Raw genomic sequence first — 16,511 nt, forward strand, 5'->3', positions numbered from 1 at the left:
GCGATTAGGCGACGTTAGACTTGCCGAATAAATGCTTTTTTGTAGTAGTCCCTTCGCCCTCGCCTCTTTCACCTGTCACAGCTCTCTCCGCTCACACAGCGCCCCAGAAGTCCCCTCCTGCATCCTCGTGGCTCTGCACAGTCTCTCGCCCGCTTCAGACTTGCCCGCAACCCACACGATGCGCTCCTCACCGCCCTACCGCCTCATCTCACCACAGGTTTCAAGGGCAACGACTACTCGCTTTGGACGGATCTGCTGTGCGCGAGAGATCTTGGCTGGCTTTCTGATGCACGGTTAAGCACGAGCAGCGCAGCAGATGGGTGAAAAGCGGAGTTGGCGGGCTGGTTTTCGTGGGAGGGCTACAGGCGAGGCTGTTCACGGGCGCTGAGTGGGCTTGGAGCTTCGGCTAGAGAGTCGTAGCAGACGGTGTGAGTGCAGGCGAGCTGTCGCATGACGCTGGCGGGAAGACGGAGACGCTCAGAACGGACTTCCGCCTCACTCGACGGAGGCTGGTCGGCCAGGCAGCACAGCTACAAGCGGGGTAGGACCAGCTTTGCGTTGCAGACTACTGCCTGACGATGCTTGCCGGATGCTGGAGGAAGGACGTGCTGTCGGAGGAAGAGTTCACTTAGTCTTTTCTTGCGCTCCATCTTTCCTTCTTGCATTTGCCTGCCTAACGCTCTTCTCCGCCAGCTGCCATGCCTCGTGGACGACTGATATGCCTATAGCTGATGGCTTGCAGCCCTGAGCGCCGCAGACCCGGGCCTTGCCGCCGACCCAGCTTGTCCCCTTGCCTCCTGCTCCTCCGCCTTTCCACCTTTCTTATGATCAACAGGACAGTCAACACGGACGCCTTTGAATGACATCCTTGGCTGGCATGGGAACAGATTGCAAGGAATGGACGAGATGCTCTGCAGGAAGAGCAACGGAGCTGGAGGAGGGAGTGGGTGAGAGGAAGACACAGAGGAAGAGGGGCGAGAAATGGTGTGACATTGCAGTCTGTGGCAGGCTGGAGGTCGGACAAGCCTCCTCTTGAGCGTCGGAGGCGTTGCCGAAGAGGAAACAGAGGCAGCTCGCACGTCGCTTCAGCTCTGGCACTACATCAATGTAAAACTTGCGACGGCTGACAACAGCAGCCGACTAGCTCAGTTGGTTAAGCCTTCTTCGATAGTATAGTGGTTAGTATCCAGCCTTGTCACGGCTGAGACCCGGGTTCAATTCCCGGTCGAAGAGTTTCTCTTTTGCCTCGCCCCGCGCCGCTCTGGCGTTTTCTTTTTGCTTGCACGAAGTAGGCGGATCTGTTGAGTATATCACCTTGCGCCAGAGAGCGCATCGCCAGCGAGAGGACCTCCTCCTCGCGTCTTGCCCTCGTCTCGCTACGACTGCCCTCCCGCCTCTCCCCCTCGCTCGTTCGCTCGAGTGCGCCGTGCAATGACTAAAGCCGTGGCTCGCCCTCGCCGCAGAGAGCACAAAAGCAAGCCAAACTTGGGAGGAGCCGTTGTGTTGTGCGCGACCTGAGCGCGCGCGCTGTCTTCCTTGGCAAGGGGACTTTGCTCTTCTTCACCCGCTGGACTGCTCGCTGGGACTCGTTGTGCCACTGCTGGGATTGCTACGACAGGACACAGCGACTCAAACACCCACCATCGCTCGCGGCCGTCGCAGCAACTCCTCACCCCCGCTTCACGCGATCAGGCCAGGCGCACACCCCTCCGCACCTCGACGACAGCGCACAGAAGACCAGCAGACAGGCGCAGACGGGTTGGATAGAGTAGCAGGTGCGTCCAGATCACTCGGACTCCCCCGCGACGCCGTGAGGGACGCTCTGCTGACCCGCGTCGCATCGCTCGTCGGCATCGGTCCTGTGCGCGCAGTCGCCCTCCTGCGCAGCGTGCACCACCTCGGGAGGCTTCAGAGCAGCCCACACAGCTCGAGCATGGCCACTCCTCCAGCCGTGCGTCGACTCTCGCTTTTCATCACCTCCTGTCCTTCTAGCGCTCACACCCCGCGACAATTCAGGCCGGCCCTCCCTCCGACTCGTCGCGCGGTCTGCGGTCTCGCAAGCTCTCACTGACCATGCGACAACTGCCCATCGGCGTATCGAGCTCGTCGCAGCTCTCCCCCTCGACTTCCACCTCGTCCCCGACCATCCCGCAGCCAGACGTCGGCCTCGGCCTCATGCTCGACGACGCGAACGGGACCGCCAGCGCACGAACGAGCATCGACACGAGCGCGTCGGCTATCCGCTCGAGGGCTAACAGCTTTGCCGCCGCGAACGAAGCCCAGGCGACCGAGTCGGAAGACTTCTTCTTGAGTGCTGCGGCGAGCGGGGCGGGCGCGTCCGGCAGCGGCGCAGGCGGCGGCGAGTCGGCTACACTGCGGCGGACTCCATCTGGGCGACGGATCCCCATGGCGACTGTCACCTCGCCAACCGGCACGACCTCGTCCCCCTTGACCATCTACACCGGCTCGCCCGCCTTGACTGCCTCTCCCGTCTCTTCCCCCGTTCCTTCGCCCGCCCATCAGTCGTACACTATCGGCAACCCCGTCGCCTCGACTTCGCAGCCCACCTCGATACCCATGTCGCGTCCGCCGTCCTACAACACCGCCATGGGCAGCTCGCACTCTCACTCTCACGAGATGCAGCGCACGCGATCGAGCGGCTCGGACATCCATTCGCGCCAACAGTCTCTCACGTCCGCTTGCGCGCCCGTCACGTCCTCGGTCCTCAACACGCCCAAGAGCGACGTCGGCGCGTTCTCGCCGCAGGTTGGGACGGGTCCGCGGAGCGCAACGTGGAGACCTTATGACTGGGGCAGCGCGGCTTCGGAGAAGGGATACAGCAGCGACGAGGATGTGCGGGAAGGAGGGAAGCGGAGGACGCTCGAGGATGAGGGCTTCGTCGCCAAGACGCTCGGACTGCCCGGTGCAGTCTTGTCTGTCTTTTTGCGGCCCTTGAGCGGCGCAGCACCCCCTCGACATCCGCATTCGCCGCCTATGAATGGCTCGACGGCGAAAGCCCCGACTGCGGCGCAGCAACGCTCGCCTCTCCTCATCCGACTCGTCCTCTTCGCCTACCTCGTCTTCTCAGTCATCTACCTCTCGCTCTCCCTCACTCAATCGCTCGTCTCGCCCTCGTCCGCATCGGATCCCTCCTCATCCAGCTTCGCCTCGCTGAGCGCGAAATTGGGCGCCAGAGCGGGTGCAGGCCAGGAAGGATGGCAACTCGTTCGCGAGTACGCGGATGGGCTGGGAGCAAAGGCGGGATTGGATCTGGGCTGGTCGAGGGTCAAGTCGGGCAACGAGGGGGGCGTGATCGTACCCGCCGAGGAAAGCGCAGAACCGGTCGAGGACTGGGGCGTCGTGCGCAGGATCGGGCATCCAGACAGTGCGTCGCATGTACTCTCCCTCAGCGAGTCGAGTTGTGCTGACCTCCCCGCTCGAGCAGCCGCCGACTCGGCGCTTCGAATGCAAGATCCGGCCGAGAACCCGCTCTCGCCGTTCAGCCACACCTACCGCTTCTCCAAGATGCACGAGAAGGTCCACTGGGACCTGCACGACGAGATCGTCCCGTGAGTCGCGCTCGCGCCCAAGGCTGGCAGAGTTCGAGCTAACGTCGCGTATCGCAGCTTCGCCTTCCACGCCGCCTCGAAGCCTGATCCGTCGGGTGTCACGGCGTGCATGTACACGAACGAGGCCTGGCTCCAGACGCTGCCCGCCTTCCTTCGCTCGTGGCAAGGTCCGGTATCGCTCATCTTTGAGGCGACACACTCGCGCCTCGACTCGGACGCGCGCAGCCGTCTCCTCTCGGTCATCGCCAAGCTGCGTGACGAGGACCCTCTCACCAAGGAGCTCGTCGACTTCCACATCGTTGGCGCGCCTCAGACCCTCTCGGAGCGCTCGCTCGCCAAGACCCGCGAGCGGATGATCAAGAACCCCACCGCGCGCAACTACCAGCTCAACCTCGCTCGCTTCTTCGCTCAGACCGACATCGTCTTCCTCGTCGGCGACGCGCGCATCACCCCGAGCGGTGGTTTGCGAGCACAGTTAACGACGCCTAGGGCGCGCGAAATCCTCCTCGAGCGCGGAGACGCCATCGTCGTCCCAACTTTCGGCTTCATCCGCGACCCGACAGGCCAGGCCAACCAGCTTCCTGACTTTGCGCAGCTGCGCGCTCAGCTCGGGATCGGCAGCGAAGGCGAGGCCGCAGTCGACGACTTTACCGGCGTTACCGCAGACGAGCTCGACCCGCTCGCGAACGAGTACATCCACACGTTGTTCGAGACGCTCCCGCTTGCGCCCGAGGACTGGCCGACCCGCAAGCAGTCGCTCGTCCAGCTCGTCAACACGCGCGTTCCGTCGGTCGCGTCGCCCACGACCGCCCGCCTCGCGCTCTTCGACAAACGCTGGGACCTCAATCACGGCCCGTCGAACTGGTACCTGTGGCGCAAGTCGTCGACCGACCCTCGGCTGCAGGAGAAGCCCTCTTCAGGCGGCGGACTCGGTCTCGGCATCGACGGCAGCGTCGGCGGTGGCCGCGAACCCTACCGCGTCGTCGACTACGACCTGCACTACTCTCCCCTCGTCGCCGTCAGCAAGAAGGGCCAGCCGTGGTGTACCGAGCGCTTTGACGACCTCCGCGCTGCGTGCACCTACCAGATGTACTTGGCTGGCGCAGAGATGTGGGTCTTGCCCGACGAGTGGGCGTACACGATCGAGGTCGTCGAGCGCAAGCCCGAGGGCGAGAAGGAGGACCCCGCCGAGAAGCTCAAGGTGCGTTCGCTCGCTTCATCCCTATTCAATCGCTCGTTGCTTACGCCCCTCGTCCGCAGACCTCCATCTCGTCGCGCCTGTACGGCAAGTTCCACCAGGAGGCCTGTATGCACTACGGCCGCGAGTTTCTCTCGGTCGGCATGTGGGACTCGGACAAGGCCCAGCACCTGCGCGAAACTTGCGCAAGGGTGAGTCGCGGAACGCACTCTGTTACGAGTGCGGCGCTGACATATCCGTCTTTGCAGACCCTCGGCACCTGGGGCATGGGCAGCGGCTAGTCCGTCTCTCCGTCTTTCCGCCTACCTCCTCCGCTCGTTCCGACTCTCGCCTCTCAGCATTCACGCAAAACCTTCGCACTTTCTGCGCCCCTCGCATGGCTTTCTTGCATTCGCTTCACTTGCCTTCATCGCCGTCGCCTTTACCGACCGCACCTCGCATAACCCGTCGTTCGTTGCCTTCCTTCCCACTTCTCTAGATCTACGCAACTCCCTCGTTCGTTCTTCCGTCGCAACCCCTGCCCAAACGATACCCCAGCGTGCCTTCCTAGCTTCTACCGCATTCTCAATCTCGCTTCTCCCCAGTTGATCTGCCCACCTTCGCTAGCTCTCGCACAGACACCCTTTCGAGCCTACTGTGTAGGCTTGTAATGCGCGATGACCTCTTCTCCAAACGTGCGGCGGAGAGGAACGATGCGATGCGATGCGAATGCCTGCGAGGGTCGTCTAATCACACGCCAATGCTCTAATAGTCCTCCCATGCTCCTCCCTTCTCCTTATCCACAAACGACACGCCGTATCGACTCTTCAGCAGCTCCTGCAGCGCCTTGCGCCTGGGATCCTCGCCAAACTGCTTCTGCAGGCCGCGCAGGCGCGAGCGGTAGTCGTCGCCGTTCACGTAGGCGCCGCAGAGACGGCGAGTACCGGTGTAGCTCGAGCGGCCGTGCAGAACGCGGAGGTTGTCGAAGACTGCGCCAGGAGCGTTGTCAGCGTCAAGGGAAGGAGGAAAAGCAGTTCCCGAGCGACGCACTGACTGCCGTGCCAACTTCGAACTTGGTCCATAGTTGGGCCTCGTCGCTCCGCAAGATCCCCTCCCACGTGCGCAACGCCTCATACCACTCGTCCATCGTCTTTCCTTCGAAAGCCTCGCCGCCTACGACTCCTCGATCGTCACCGTTCCATCGCACAATCACGAGCTCGCCGTTCTCGTCGTGGTTGAAGACGGGGAAGCGGCGTAGTGGTCGCATGTGGACGCCCGAAGGGAGGGAAGCGGAGCCGGAGCCGGATGCGTGCGAGGGAATGGGTAGCGTTGAGAGGAGGTCGTAGAACGAGGGGTGCTGGGTGCGGAGGATTGAGGCGGCGCGGAAACCGTCGATGAGGAGGTTGTGCCCGCCCGAGTGGGTGTGGTCGGGCGAGAGGAGGTGGAAGAGCTGAAGACCGCAGGGCTGTTCGAGGTATGGGTTAACAGGGCGAGTCGCGACAAGCTGGAGGAGGTGGACCCACATCGGTGAAGTAGGTTGTATCAGTGTGGCCTTCTAGCCGTACATCCGAGTACGCCAAGTCGCCGTGCTCGAGATTGGCAGTAAAGTCCCAGAAGCCGCCGTAGTGCGTCTCGCGAATGAAGGCGATCCGGCGGATCAGAGCTTCGGTAGCTTCTGGTGTGCCAGGAATGCCGGAGACGAAGGAGAAGCCGTAGACGTCCTGCAAATTGAACAGTGTGAGCCAAGAGCGCGAAACGACGGAATGAGCAACGCACTATCTGCTTCAGCCATTCGTACACGCCCTTCTCCGACTCCATCACCTCCTCATACGTCACTGTAGGGACATCCTTCGCAATCTCTTTCGACCAGAGGACCTTTCTGCGGGCAGGGAAAGCCGTGTGAGCGCGCAAAAACGCAGAAATGATGCGACCGGGACGTACTGCTCGAGCGGAGATGGCAGATCCTTCGTCCGCAAAAGAGGCGGGTTGTACGCATGCTCAGCGAGGAATGACCAGGGGAAGAAGGACTCGTATGAGGATTCGAAAGCGGTTTCAGGCCCTGCGAACGGCAAAGTCAGTCAAGGGAAGGGTGGGAATAGCGTTCGTTGACGTACAGGTGATGTAGAGACCCTCATTGGTTGTCCGTGCGGCTGACGGACGATAGTCGGCAGGGATCTGCCGCAATTCAAGGTTAGCCAGGCGAAGAAGGGAGAGGAAGCGAAGGATGAGCGCACCTTAAACGTGTCGACCAGGCGCTGCTTGGTCTGCGGATGGAAGGAGCGCTCCTCCCGGCAGTGGTCGCGCAGCCAGATGTAGGAACTGTCCCATTCGACCAGTGTCAGCAGCCAAGGAAGGAGTCGGCTGGACAAGCCGGATGCGCAGACACGGCACACGTACAAGGTAGTCTCCGCGCCGTTCCCAAGAGCCACCGTCAGCCCTTTCTCGCCCTGTCCAGCCAGCCGCGGCCCTCCCTGCTGCTGTTCTGTCGAGGACGAAGCGAAGTGGTGTGGGGTTGCCGAGAAGGACCGTGTAAGGCGAGGGAGGCGTGGAAGGGCTGGCGAGCGTGGTGCAGGGATACTTCGAGCGATAGCGGACCTCGAAGCAGCGCGAGCTGCTCTCGCAGCGGTGGTGCGGAGCATGGTGAGCGGTCGAGGACAGAGAGGAGAGCGGGAGGAGCTGACAGAGAGCGGCATTCTCCTGATCCCGCGAACTTGAGCTATACGGGCTCACTTACGATTTTGACAGAGCAGGAAGACAAGCGACAAGCGCAAGAGAAGCGAGGAAGCCACAGCGACTTGCGAAGGTCGATTCATCATTCTCGCAGATAAGGCGAGAAAGCGTATGCTAATGCGTGCTAGTTACAGTTTGAAGCGATGCAGGTGCGGCAAGACGTCCGGGAGGCCGATCTAAGCCTTCTCGACCGCGAGCGACCCGTTCTCGAGGTGCGCCTTGAGGACGTCTCCCTCTCCCTCGGCAACGACAGGCGCTCCTTGCGGGACGTTGTCGTCGTGGCTCGCAATCGCGGCGTAAGACGAGCCGCCGTTCGTGCCGTTCGCCTGACCGGTAGGCGACGATTTGCCGCCCTTTTTCTTCTTCGACTTCTTGGTAGCCTTCGAGACGGTCGGGAGTTCGCTCGTCGGCTCGGCGGGCTGAGAGGGCGACGCCGTGTCGGTCGAGACTTCGGGAACGGGCGAAGGAGCAGGCGGCGGCACAGTCTTGGTCGTGGTCTCTTCCTCCGACTTGCGGTGGATGGTCGCGCCCTCGCCTTCCGCAACGACCGGCGCGTCCTCCTTGACGTGTTCGGAGTCGGCCGCGACATGTGCATAACTCGCTCCGTCCGTCGAATGCTGCTTGGCCTCCTCCGCTTCCTCCTCAGCCTGCTCCTCAAGCGTCTTGATCTTCGCGTGTTCGCCCTCGGCGACGACAGGAGCAGACGAAGGGATGTGCTCGTCGTGCGAGGCGATCGAAGCATACGAGGTGGGCGCTCTCGGAGAGGGCTTATCGGCGATGGGCGCGGGCCCAGGTGTCGGAGTAGACTTGGCCTCCTGCTTCGAGCGCTGGCGGAGCGAAGCAGCCTCTCCGTTCAGCTTGGTCGTCTTGGCATCCTGCGTCGCGGTCGATTTGGCCTCCTCCGGCTTGTGATCCGCCTCGCGCTGCGACACCTTGGCCTCGTCCGAGATGCGCTTGAGAAGGGAAACGACGAGGTTGCGGCCGAGGTAGAAGTCGTCGGCGTCGGCGCCCGTGCGGCGGGTGCGCCACGTCGTCGGAAGAGCCTGCAGGAGAAGCCGTGAGCGGAGTCTGGGAGTCGAAGAACAAGGTGCGCACCCAGTCGTGAAGCATGAAGTCGTGGATGCGTTCGGGGTGGAAGTGCTTGACGGGCTTGATGCCAGACTGCAGCGCGAGAGACAATCAGCGAAGCCCAGGGAACGAACACGGGCTCACACACCTTTTCGAGGAGGTCAAAGAAGACGGCGTCGTCCTCCGAGAACAACTCGCGGCCGCCTGCGAAAGAAAAGATCGTCAGCTCGGGGACTCGCGATGAAGGAACAGGCGCCGCCTCACCCCACGAGACGATGGTCTTGCCGTCACCAGGCATGGCCTCCTTCCACCACTTCTTGTCGCGCTGGACGCTCGGCTGAACATACGGGCTGCGGAAGAGCTCGATACCTTTGACATCCGACCAGCCATACACGCCAGGCAGTTTCTCTGCCTCGTGACTCGGGAGCTTCTGCGGCGAAAGGAGGAGGCGGAAGGGGTTCGACGAGGGGTGGCGGAAACGGTACTCGCGGGGGAACTCGGCGCCGATGTAGTGGAAGGCCGCGCGGGCGATGAGCGAAGTCGAGAGGAGGTCGTAGGTCGCGTTGGCGTGGAACTCGGCCGTGTTCGAGTAGAGGTTCACGTAGGGCGAGATGAGGAGGGCGCCAGCGGGCTTCTTCGGCGTCGGGCCGAGCGAAGACGGGACCGAGATGTCGGGCGAAGGACGGGCGAGGTGGAGGAGGAAGGCGGAAGCGAGGTTGCCGCCTGCCGAGTCGCCTGCGATCAGGATCTTGTCCTCGCTAATGCCCAGCGTGTTGACGAGGTAGTGGTAGCCCGCTAGCGTCTCGATGAGCTGCGACGGGTACTTGTACTCGGGAGCAAGGCCTGCAAGACGGCGAGCGTCAGTTTCGCAGAGGGAAAAGCAGAACTCGAGCGGACTTGCGGTAGTCGAGGAAAAAGCCCGAGGCCTGGAGACCGTGCTTGTCTTTGAGCGCCTTGATCGTGCTGAGGAAAAAGTCTTGCGAGTTGATGCCCGAGTCAAAGCTGCGAACAGCGCGATGAGTAGGGTTTGAGACCGGAGTGAAAGGCCTGCACGCACATGAAGCCTCCTCCGTGGATGAAGTAGACGACGACGTCGTCCTTCTTCCTGTCCGTCTCGGGTGCAGCAAGCCACCTTCCGCTCGTCCCGTTCACCTCCACCTTTTTGACCCAGCCGCGGTACTTGGGCGCCGAGTGAACGAGGGCATACGAGCGGACGCGGTCGGCGAGGACACGGAGCTGGGCAGGGGTCGAGCGGCGGTAGACGGCTTGAACGAGCTTGATGAGGTAGTGGGTGTAGATGGGGCGACCGACGTCCTGGACCACGGGAGAGAACAGACGGAGGACAAAGTACTCGAGGAAGCACTGCAAGGGGATGAGGAAGACTGCGCCCGCCGGAGTGTCAGCTCGCTTCACCGTGAGTCGGTGAAATGCAGTCCAGCTCACCTGCTTGGATGAAGAAGAGGATCCAGAAGCGCAAGAAGAGCGAGACCGTGAGGCGCTGGACGGGTGCGCCGCGGACGAGTGGGAGGTGCACGGCTCCGCTGCGCGTCTGCGATGGCTTCAACGGCATCGTGTGAGCAGTAGACCACAGCGAGTGAAGCGTACGAGGGAGAGGAAGAGGGACCTCGTCATCGTCGCCTGGACCGCTGGACCGAGGAGGGGGTCGCGCGTGAAAGGAATGTGAAAGGGAAGGGTTCGGTGATGTCGTCGGAGGTCATGAGGCGAGTACTAGGTGTCTACTGAGCTGTTTGAAGCAGTCGGGGGACAGCTGTGAGCGGTGAGCGAGGAGGCGGACGGGGGGAGGCACGAGGGGCGATGTACATGCATAGGTTAGCCGAGCTGACAACAGCAGCCGACTAGCTCAGTTGGTTACGCCTTCTTCGATAGTATAGTGGTTAGTATCCAGCCTTGTCACGGCTGAGACCCGGGTTCAATTCCCGGTCGAAGAGTTTCTCCTTTTGCCTCCCTCGCTGTGGCAAGTTCAGACAGGCAGCTCTTCCTTTTGCTGCTCAAGCTTTTGACTCTGCCGCGTGCACGCGAGGGAGGAGCCGAGGACGGCTGCGAGGCCAGAGGACGACGACATGCGCATGCTATTGCTCTCTCGCCTCAACCGCTGTACAAGAACCACGCGCTGCGACACTCGACCGCCGCTCGCCTGACGTCCTTCCTCGGGTCGTCAACCGCCTTGCCGAGCTCTTTGAGGACGACAGCCTTCTGCGAGTGCAAGGCGAGGTAGGGGATGTGCGCCGGGAGGACAGCGAGGAACGAGAGTGACGAGAGGCGGAGTTGCTGCGAGACACGGCGAGTCAGCCTGCGATAGCGACTTCAAATAGAGAGGCGCGACTTACTGCCGCCGACCGCGCCTGCGCAGGGGTTTGACCTGCCCCCGCTCCACCCGTCAAGCCCTTGAGCACCTTGCCCGCGATCCCGCTGATCGAGTTCTCCATCTCTGCGGGGACCTCCTTGACGAGTACGGCGAGCGCATCGATGACGTTTGCGCGGAGGAGCGGGTCGGGCAAGTCGAGAGCTGTGATGAGGAGCGGGAGAAGCTGCGCAGCGAGATACTGTGAGCTCGTTTGCGCCGATCCAAGAAGACAGTCGAACGCACCTTTGGCAACTCGGACAAAGTGAGCTGCTTCGGGATGTGCTGCAGGACCGACGACAGCGCAGTGAGGTAGATGACCTGGTCCTCGCTTGACGCCGCCTTGTACGACGTGACGAGCTTCGGCAGGAGATAGGTGAAGAAGCGCTGCTTGTACAGAAGCTGTCGTAGGGCGGTCATGGTCAGCCGCAAGTCCCGAGCGATGGGCCACAAGCGAACTCACCCGGATGACGGCAAAGTTCTCCTTCGACAGCACGCGGTCCTTGTCCTCCGCGATGACGCTCAAAGACGTCGCTGCTGTCCGTCCGAGCTCCGAGTCGTGGAAGAGGTCGAGCAGCTGGTCCACCATCGTGTAGCCGCGCTGGTCGGAGCGCACGATGAGGCCTTTGGCGACCTGCAGGCGAGTCTCGTCAATTGCCTATGCATACCGTACGGATGAGGAAGACGGCGTACCCAGGTGAAGACGCGAAGAGCAGATCGTCGCATTGCGAGCGGCTTCGACGCATCCTTGACGCTCTCCGAGAAGAAGCGGGGCAGGTCCTCGTCGATGAACTCGCCGACATCTGCGGGAGTTGGCAAAGTCCAGTCATCCATCAAGCCGCAGTCCCGACGAGATCGACTTACCCTGCGCCCGCTTGTTGACCGAATTGGAGAGCAAGTGCAGAACAGCAACAAGCTGGATCTCGTTTTGGCAGACGAGACTGCGTGCGAGGAAGGAGCGGAGGAACGTGAGAAGTTCGGAGGAGGGGAGGGAGACGGCGGGGCGCATGGCGAGGAGGAGGGAGGTGAAGAGCGAGACGAGGTTCTGCTGGGAGGTAGCGCTGGAGGACTGCGAAGGGAATATGGTCAGTACAGAAGCCTGGGGTCGAGAGATCAGTGCGACACGTACGGAGAATGGCTGGAAATTGGCGCTCTCCGCTGCCTTGCCAGCCGACCCGAGCAGCATGTCCAGCTTGCCGTGGTGGAACGCCTCGTTGACGGCATGCGAGAAGCTGGTTTGGCGTCTGCGGGGTGTGCCCAGCGTAAGTACGAGCTAGATCTTGGACGAGGTTCGACGCACTCCAGGTCCACTCGCTGAACAACGAGGTTGACGACCTTGCCGACGTCGACCAGCAGTCGCGGGTCTTTCGCAACCACCCGCTTTCCTTCAGCATCGTCAGCCGACGCTCGCAGCGTCGGCAAGATGAACAACGCGCAAAGGCCTGGCACGAACCGCTCGATGTACTTGCCGACGTCCAGGTGATTCCGCCGGATCTTCTCCTGCAAAACCGCCCGCAACGTCTCGAGGATGTGGTGCGCGTAGAGCGTCGCGGCGGAAAAGTCGGAAGGCGAGGTCGGCGTAAAAGCGAGGATCTCCTCGAGGCGGGAGGTGAGTCGGAGTGTGAGAATCTCGAAAAGGTCGGGGTGGAGGCAAAGGGCGGCGAGAGCCTCGAGAGCTCGGCGATACGCTTCGCTCTCTGAGCTGGTCGGTTCAGGCGCTGGCGAAGAGGGGAAGGCGCGGAAGAGGATAGGGAGCGTGGATGATTCGACTGTTCGTGGGAAGAGGCGGGCCACAATAACGAGGGCGTCGAGAGCGGCATCGTAGTACTCGTCACCGTCTGGCTGAACGAGGACATCATTGATCGCCGAGACGCAAAAGTCGACTTCAGCGGGAGAGAGGAAGGCCGGAATCTTGAGGAGCGCGACGAGCCCGGAGACGGAGGCGGTTCGGCAGGTGAGGGCGCGGGAGGAGAAGGTGAGAATGGTAAGGAGGTCGTCTCGGAACGGTTCGAGAGGCGATTCGCCGGATGCGTGAGACAAGGTGGGAGGCGAGAAGAGCGGAGCGGCAGAGGCGGGAGTTTCGGGTTCGGGATCCGACAGCGAGGAGAGAAGCGTGGCGATGTGCGACAGGATGGAGGGGCGAAGCGTGATCTGATTTTGGTCTTTGTACAGGTCGAGCAGAGGCGGTAGTGCTTGCTTGATGACATAGCGGGCAAGCCGGTCTGTTCGAAGGTGCGTTAGCTGATAAGATTGTGCAAACGACGCGGAGACGCACTCGACGCGGCAACAAAGGCTGTCAATATCCGCACGGCTGGCTTTGCGTTGTTCTTGTCCGGCTCCTGCAGCTCGTCCAGCGAGTTGAGTACCGCCTTGACCGCCACGCCCTCGATTTTGTCCTCTTCCGTATCCGCCGGACTCGACATCTCGACATCTCCTCCATCGGCAGCATGCGTCTCTTCGACGACGGGCAAAGCTGGGTGGTCCGGATAGAGCGTCGCGTAGAGCGAGCGGAAAGTGTGAAGGGCGAGATCCTGCATGTCGGTATCGGACGCATGGAAGACCTGCACAAGGCGGATCAGGCGTCGTCGGAAAGGGCGGGAAGATTAGGACGCACCTCGATGATCAAGGCCTCTGAGAAACGACCAGCCCATTCGCCCGAAACTTCGGCGCCGTAGATCGGGAAACAGGCGATGAGCGCTTGCAGAGTTTGGCGCTGCATGATACAAGATGGGTGAGCGATTGCTTCGGGCCGAGGACTGCTCGGTGTGCACCTTTGCCTTCTCCGACGCGGCCTGCATCTTGTCGAGGAAGAGCGGAAGAGCGAGGCGGCCGAACAGAGGGGTAGCGCAAAGACAGTTCCTGCAAGCGCAAGAGAGTGAGCGACGTCATGAGGTAACGCCGAAAGAGGAGCGGCGCACCTCAGCGCGACGATCAAGTCCTCCGACGAGATGCCGTACGGGTCGTCAGGCGGCGGCGTGAAGGTGATCGGGAAGTAGCAAAACGTGACGTCGAAGAGGTCCTGCGAGTGGATAGCATCAGTGAGTGCCTTTGTACCTCGAGAGTGTTCCGCACCTCGACATGCCGGACGATGTCAAACTCGAGGAGGATGACCTTGATCACGCTGAAGCTGATCATGAGGTTGCGCGGGTCCTTCTCGCCCTCGACGAGTGCGCAGTAGCCGCCGATGAAGTCGTTGCCAAGACGCTTGAGAGCCGGGCGCGAATGGGTCATGAGGTGGTCGAGGAGGACGTAGACGGAGTGCCGGATCGCCTGAGGGTGAGCCTTCAGAGTGACCGACGACAGAGCTCTGTGTAGAGTGGTTAGGGCCAGTCAGCGAGAGACAGCGCGAAAGAAATGGACAGCATAACTTACCCTCGAGCAACCTCCATGCCTTCTCCAGTTCCGAACGTCGAACACGTCGTCAACTCGGTGAGTGCCGTCGCGCATGGCACGAGAGACGTCTTCTCCGACAGCTTGTCGACGAAGAACGTCGTCAGAGTTTTGGCTGCGGGGAGGAAAGGTCAATCTGGACGAATCTTCGGGACGAGCGAGGAGAGCGTCCTCACTCGTCTGTCGGTCCAGCAGCTCCTTGTCCATCTTGACCACAACACTGGAGAGCAGCTCGACGCCTGCAAGGGTGGGCAGGTCAGCTCTCGCCTCGTTGACATGACGGAGATAGACAGCGGCAGACGCACCTTTGGCCCTCGTCGCGTCCACTTCGCTCGTCAATGCGCTGCCCAGCTCCTTGACAATCTGCAGCATCTTCCAGTCCCCACGACCCAGTCCTGCACAAGCGAGTCAGCGAGGCAACTCGAGGTCGTCGGCGAGCGATGCGCTCACCATCCGCGAGCTGCTGAGCGGTGGACGGGTCGGGGCTGTCGAGTGCGAGGTAAGCCCGTACTAGCTGAGCCATCTGCGGCCCTTCTGCAGCCATCCTGAGCGTAACGAGCAGCGAGTTCAAGCGGAACCGTCTCTTCGCCTCCCTCCGCTCACTGCGTCCGCTTCAAACGCCCTCTTGCTAGACTTTCTGCATTGTCCCAGGCTCTTACAGACTCGCAATCATGGCTGGCAACAACACCGCGCTCCGACGACTGATGACAGAGGTACGCCCACGCCTTCTCGCTCTTTCAACATCCGGGTCGCGTACTGACCCTCTCGGGCAATCCTGCAGTACAAGCAGCTGTCAGAGCAGGAGAATGAGGACAGCATGTTCACTGCTGGTGCGCTGCGGTCTGCCAGTATCCAAAACGCGTGGATCTCGTCCCGCTCGCTGACTATCCCGGATGCTCGTCTCGCAGGACCCGTCAGCGAGGACGACTTCTTCACGTGGTCCTGCCTTATCTCTGGTCCTGGTGCGTCGGACGAGCCGGAACCGGCGTCGTGCGCTTTCGCTGACCGCAACCTTCCGCAGAGGACACGCCGTTCGAGGGAGGAGTCTTCCATGCGGAGCTCAAGTTCCCTCGGGACTATCCTTTGAGCCCTCCCAAGGTGAGCATCCGGTTCTCCAGTCCTGCGAAGGTGGCCAGACTGATGTGACGGATCTCTCGCCTCCAGATGCGGTTCGACCCTCCCCTTTTCCACCCCAACAGTCCGTCCTCTCTTCTGGACCCGTCTTCGCCGCTCACGAGATACTTACACTCTTCGGCATCGTCTCGCAGTCTACGCCTCCGGCGAAGTCTGCATCTCAATCCTGCATGCGCCTGGCGACGACCCGAACGCGTACGAGTCGGCGAGCGAGCGGTGGAGTCCCGTGCAGAGCGTCGAGAAGATCTTGCTGAGTGTCATCAGCATGCTGGCAGGTGCGTCAGATGACCAAAGTCGCGCTGTTTCCCTCAAGAGCGCACGCTGACCCGGTTCTTCTGCGCCGTGCAGAGCCAAACCTCGAGTCGGGCGCCAACATCGACGCCTGCGTGCGTCCAACATGTTACCTCTTCATGCAAACCGGCTCGACTAAGCTGAGCACTGTACCCCCGCGCAGAAAATGTACCGCGACCACCGGGAAGAGTACGACGAGTCGATTCGCGCCTTCGTCCGCCAGCAGCTCGACGCAGACATCTGAGGGACGGTCAAGGGCCGCTTGGCTATGACGGGAGGAGAGCATCTGTGCAGGATTGTACACAATACGCATTTCGTTCGCCGATTTATCCGCAGACACTTCGAGATCCGTGTTCGCGGCGGTTCTGCTGGATCGCAGGCGGTTTTCTGTGCTCGAATAGTGTCTGTCAGCCAGGATCGACCAATCCTGGCGCCTCTCTCGAGATGTCAACGTTGCAAGTCGATGCTTCGCCTCTTTCGCTCCGCCGCCACTTGCTGCTCTCCTCGCTCGCGCTTTGCTCGCTTGGACACGAACTCAATAGGTCTGTCTGCATTCTCTTACGCCATCGACGAAGCCGCCACTTGTTCTGTCGCCTAGTCGCCGTTCCTCGCCCCGCACCACCGCCTCATCGCCTCCGCCTCAGTCTCTCCCAACAGCGAGCTGACAAGGGTTGCCTGCGAGTAGTTTCGCCGTCGAAGCCAGCTTCTTGTTTGTCAGCCGTCTCTCGAGCGCTCGAACCGGCCGCCAATCCTAGATCCTCCTCCCGCACGTTTCGACGTCAACAACCCT

The 16,511-nt window shown here is 61.7% G+C and overlaps 5 protein-coding genes across 5 annotated transcripts; 2 read left to right on the plus strand and 3 right to left on the minus strand.

The window, feature by feature from the left end:
• Positions 1-1,933: 1,933 nt before the first annotated feature.
• Positions 1,934-5,048, plus strand: RHTO_04133 (putative glycosyltransferase family 49 protein; the record flags this gene model as incomplete). The annotated part of the gene is made up of 6 exons (XM_016417801.1): positions 1,934-1,951; positions 2,017-3,385; positions 3,446-3,569; positions 3,627-4,770; positions 4,830-4,958; positions 5,016-5,048. 6 exons carry the CDS (start codon positions 1,934-1,936, stop codon positions 5,046-5,048), a joined length of 2,817 nt encoding a protein of 938 aa, XP_016270717.1.
• Positions 5,049-5,511: 463 nt separating this feature from the next.
• On the minus strand, positions 5,512-7,385 carry RHTO_04134 (trimethyllysine dioxygenase; the record flags this gene model as incomplete). Its single annotated transcript, XM_016417802.1, has 8 exons — positions 5,512-5,735; positions 5,797-6,211; positions 6,270-6,467; positions 6,523-6,625; positions 6,688-6,805; positions 6,861-6,921; positions 6,981-7,065; positions 7,144-7,385. The coding sequence occupies 8 exons, from the start codon at positions 7,383-7,385 to the stop codon at positions 5,512-5,514; spliced, it is 1,446 nt and encodes a 481-aa protein (XP_016270718.1).
• A 267-nt stretch (positions 7,386-7,652) lies between these two features.
• RHTO_04135 (arylacetamide deacetylase-like 2) lies at positions 7,653-10,114 on the minus strand (the record flags this gene model as incomplete). The annotated part of the gene is made up of 7 exons (XM_016417803.1): positions 7,653-8,519; positions 8,572-8,637; positions 8,693-8,748; positions 8,809-9,387; positions 9,446-9,546; positions 9,602-9,926; positions 9,988-10,114. 7 exons carry the CDS (start codon positions 10,112-10,114, stop codon positions 7,653-7,655), a joined length of 2,121 nt encoding a protein of 706 aa, XP_016270719.1.
• Positions 10,115-10,650: 536 nt separating this feature from the next.
• Positions 10,651-14,840, minus strand: RHTO_04136 (DNA repair/transcription protein; the record flags this gene model as incomplete). The annotated part of the gene is made up of 17 exons (XM_016417804.1): positions 10,651-10,833; positions 10,893-11,093; positions 11,153-11,308; positions 11,370-11,540; positions 11,600-11,709; positions 11,771-11,975; positions 12,036-12,150; positions 12,207-13,128; positions 13,182-13,467; positions 13,521-13,619; positions 13,678-13,765; positions 13,825-13,925; positions 13,979-14,213; positions 14,279-14,411; positions 14,473-14,535; positions 14,602-14,691; positions 14,747-14,840. 17 exons carry the CDS (start codon positions 14,838-14,840, stop codon positions 10,651-10,653), a joined length of 3,252 nt encoding a protein of 1,083 aa, XP_016270720.1.
• Positions 14,841-14,967: 127 nt separating this feature from the next.
• On the plus strand, positions 14,968-15,965 carry RHTO_04137 (ubiquitin-conjugating enzyme E2 G2; the record flags this gene model as incomplete). Its single annotated transcript, XM_016417805.1, has 8 exons — positions 14,968-15,009; positions 15,078-15,126; positions 15,205-15,258; positions 15,318-15,394; positions 15,461-15,494; positions 15,565-15,705; positions 15,779-15,816; positions 15,885-15,965. The coding sequence occupies 8 exons, from the start codon at positions 14,968-14,970 to the stop codon at positions 15,963-15,965; spliced, it is 516 nt and encodes a 171-aa protein (XP_016270721.1).
• Positions 15,966-16,511: the final 546 nt, after the last annotated feature.

This window comes from Rhodotorula toruloides, assembly GCF_000320785.1.
Source record: "Rhodotorula toruloides NP11 unplaced genomic scaffold Scaffold26, whole genome shotgun sequence".
Lineage (NCBI taxonomy): Eukaryota > Fungi > Basidiomycota > Microbotryomycetes > Sporidiobolales > Sporidiobolaceae > Rhodotorula > Rhodotorula toruloides.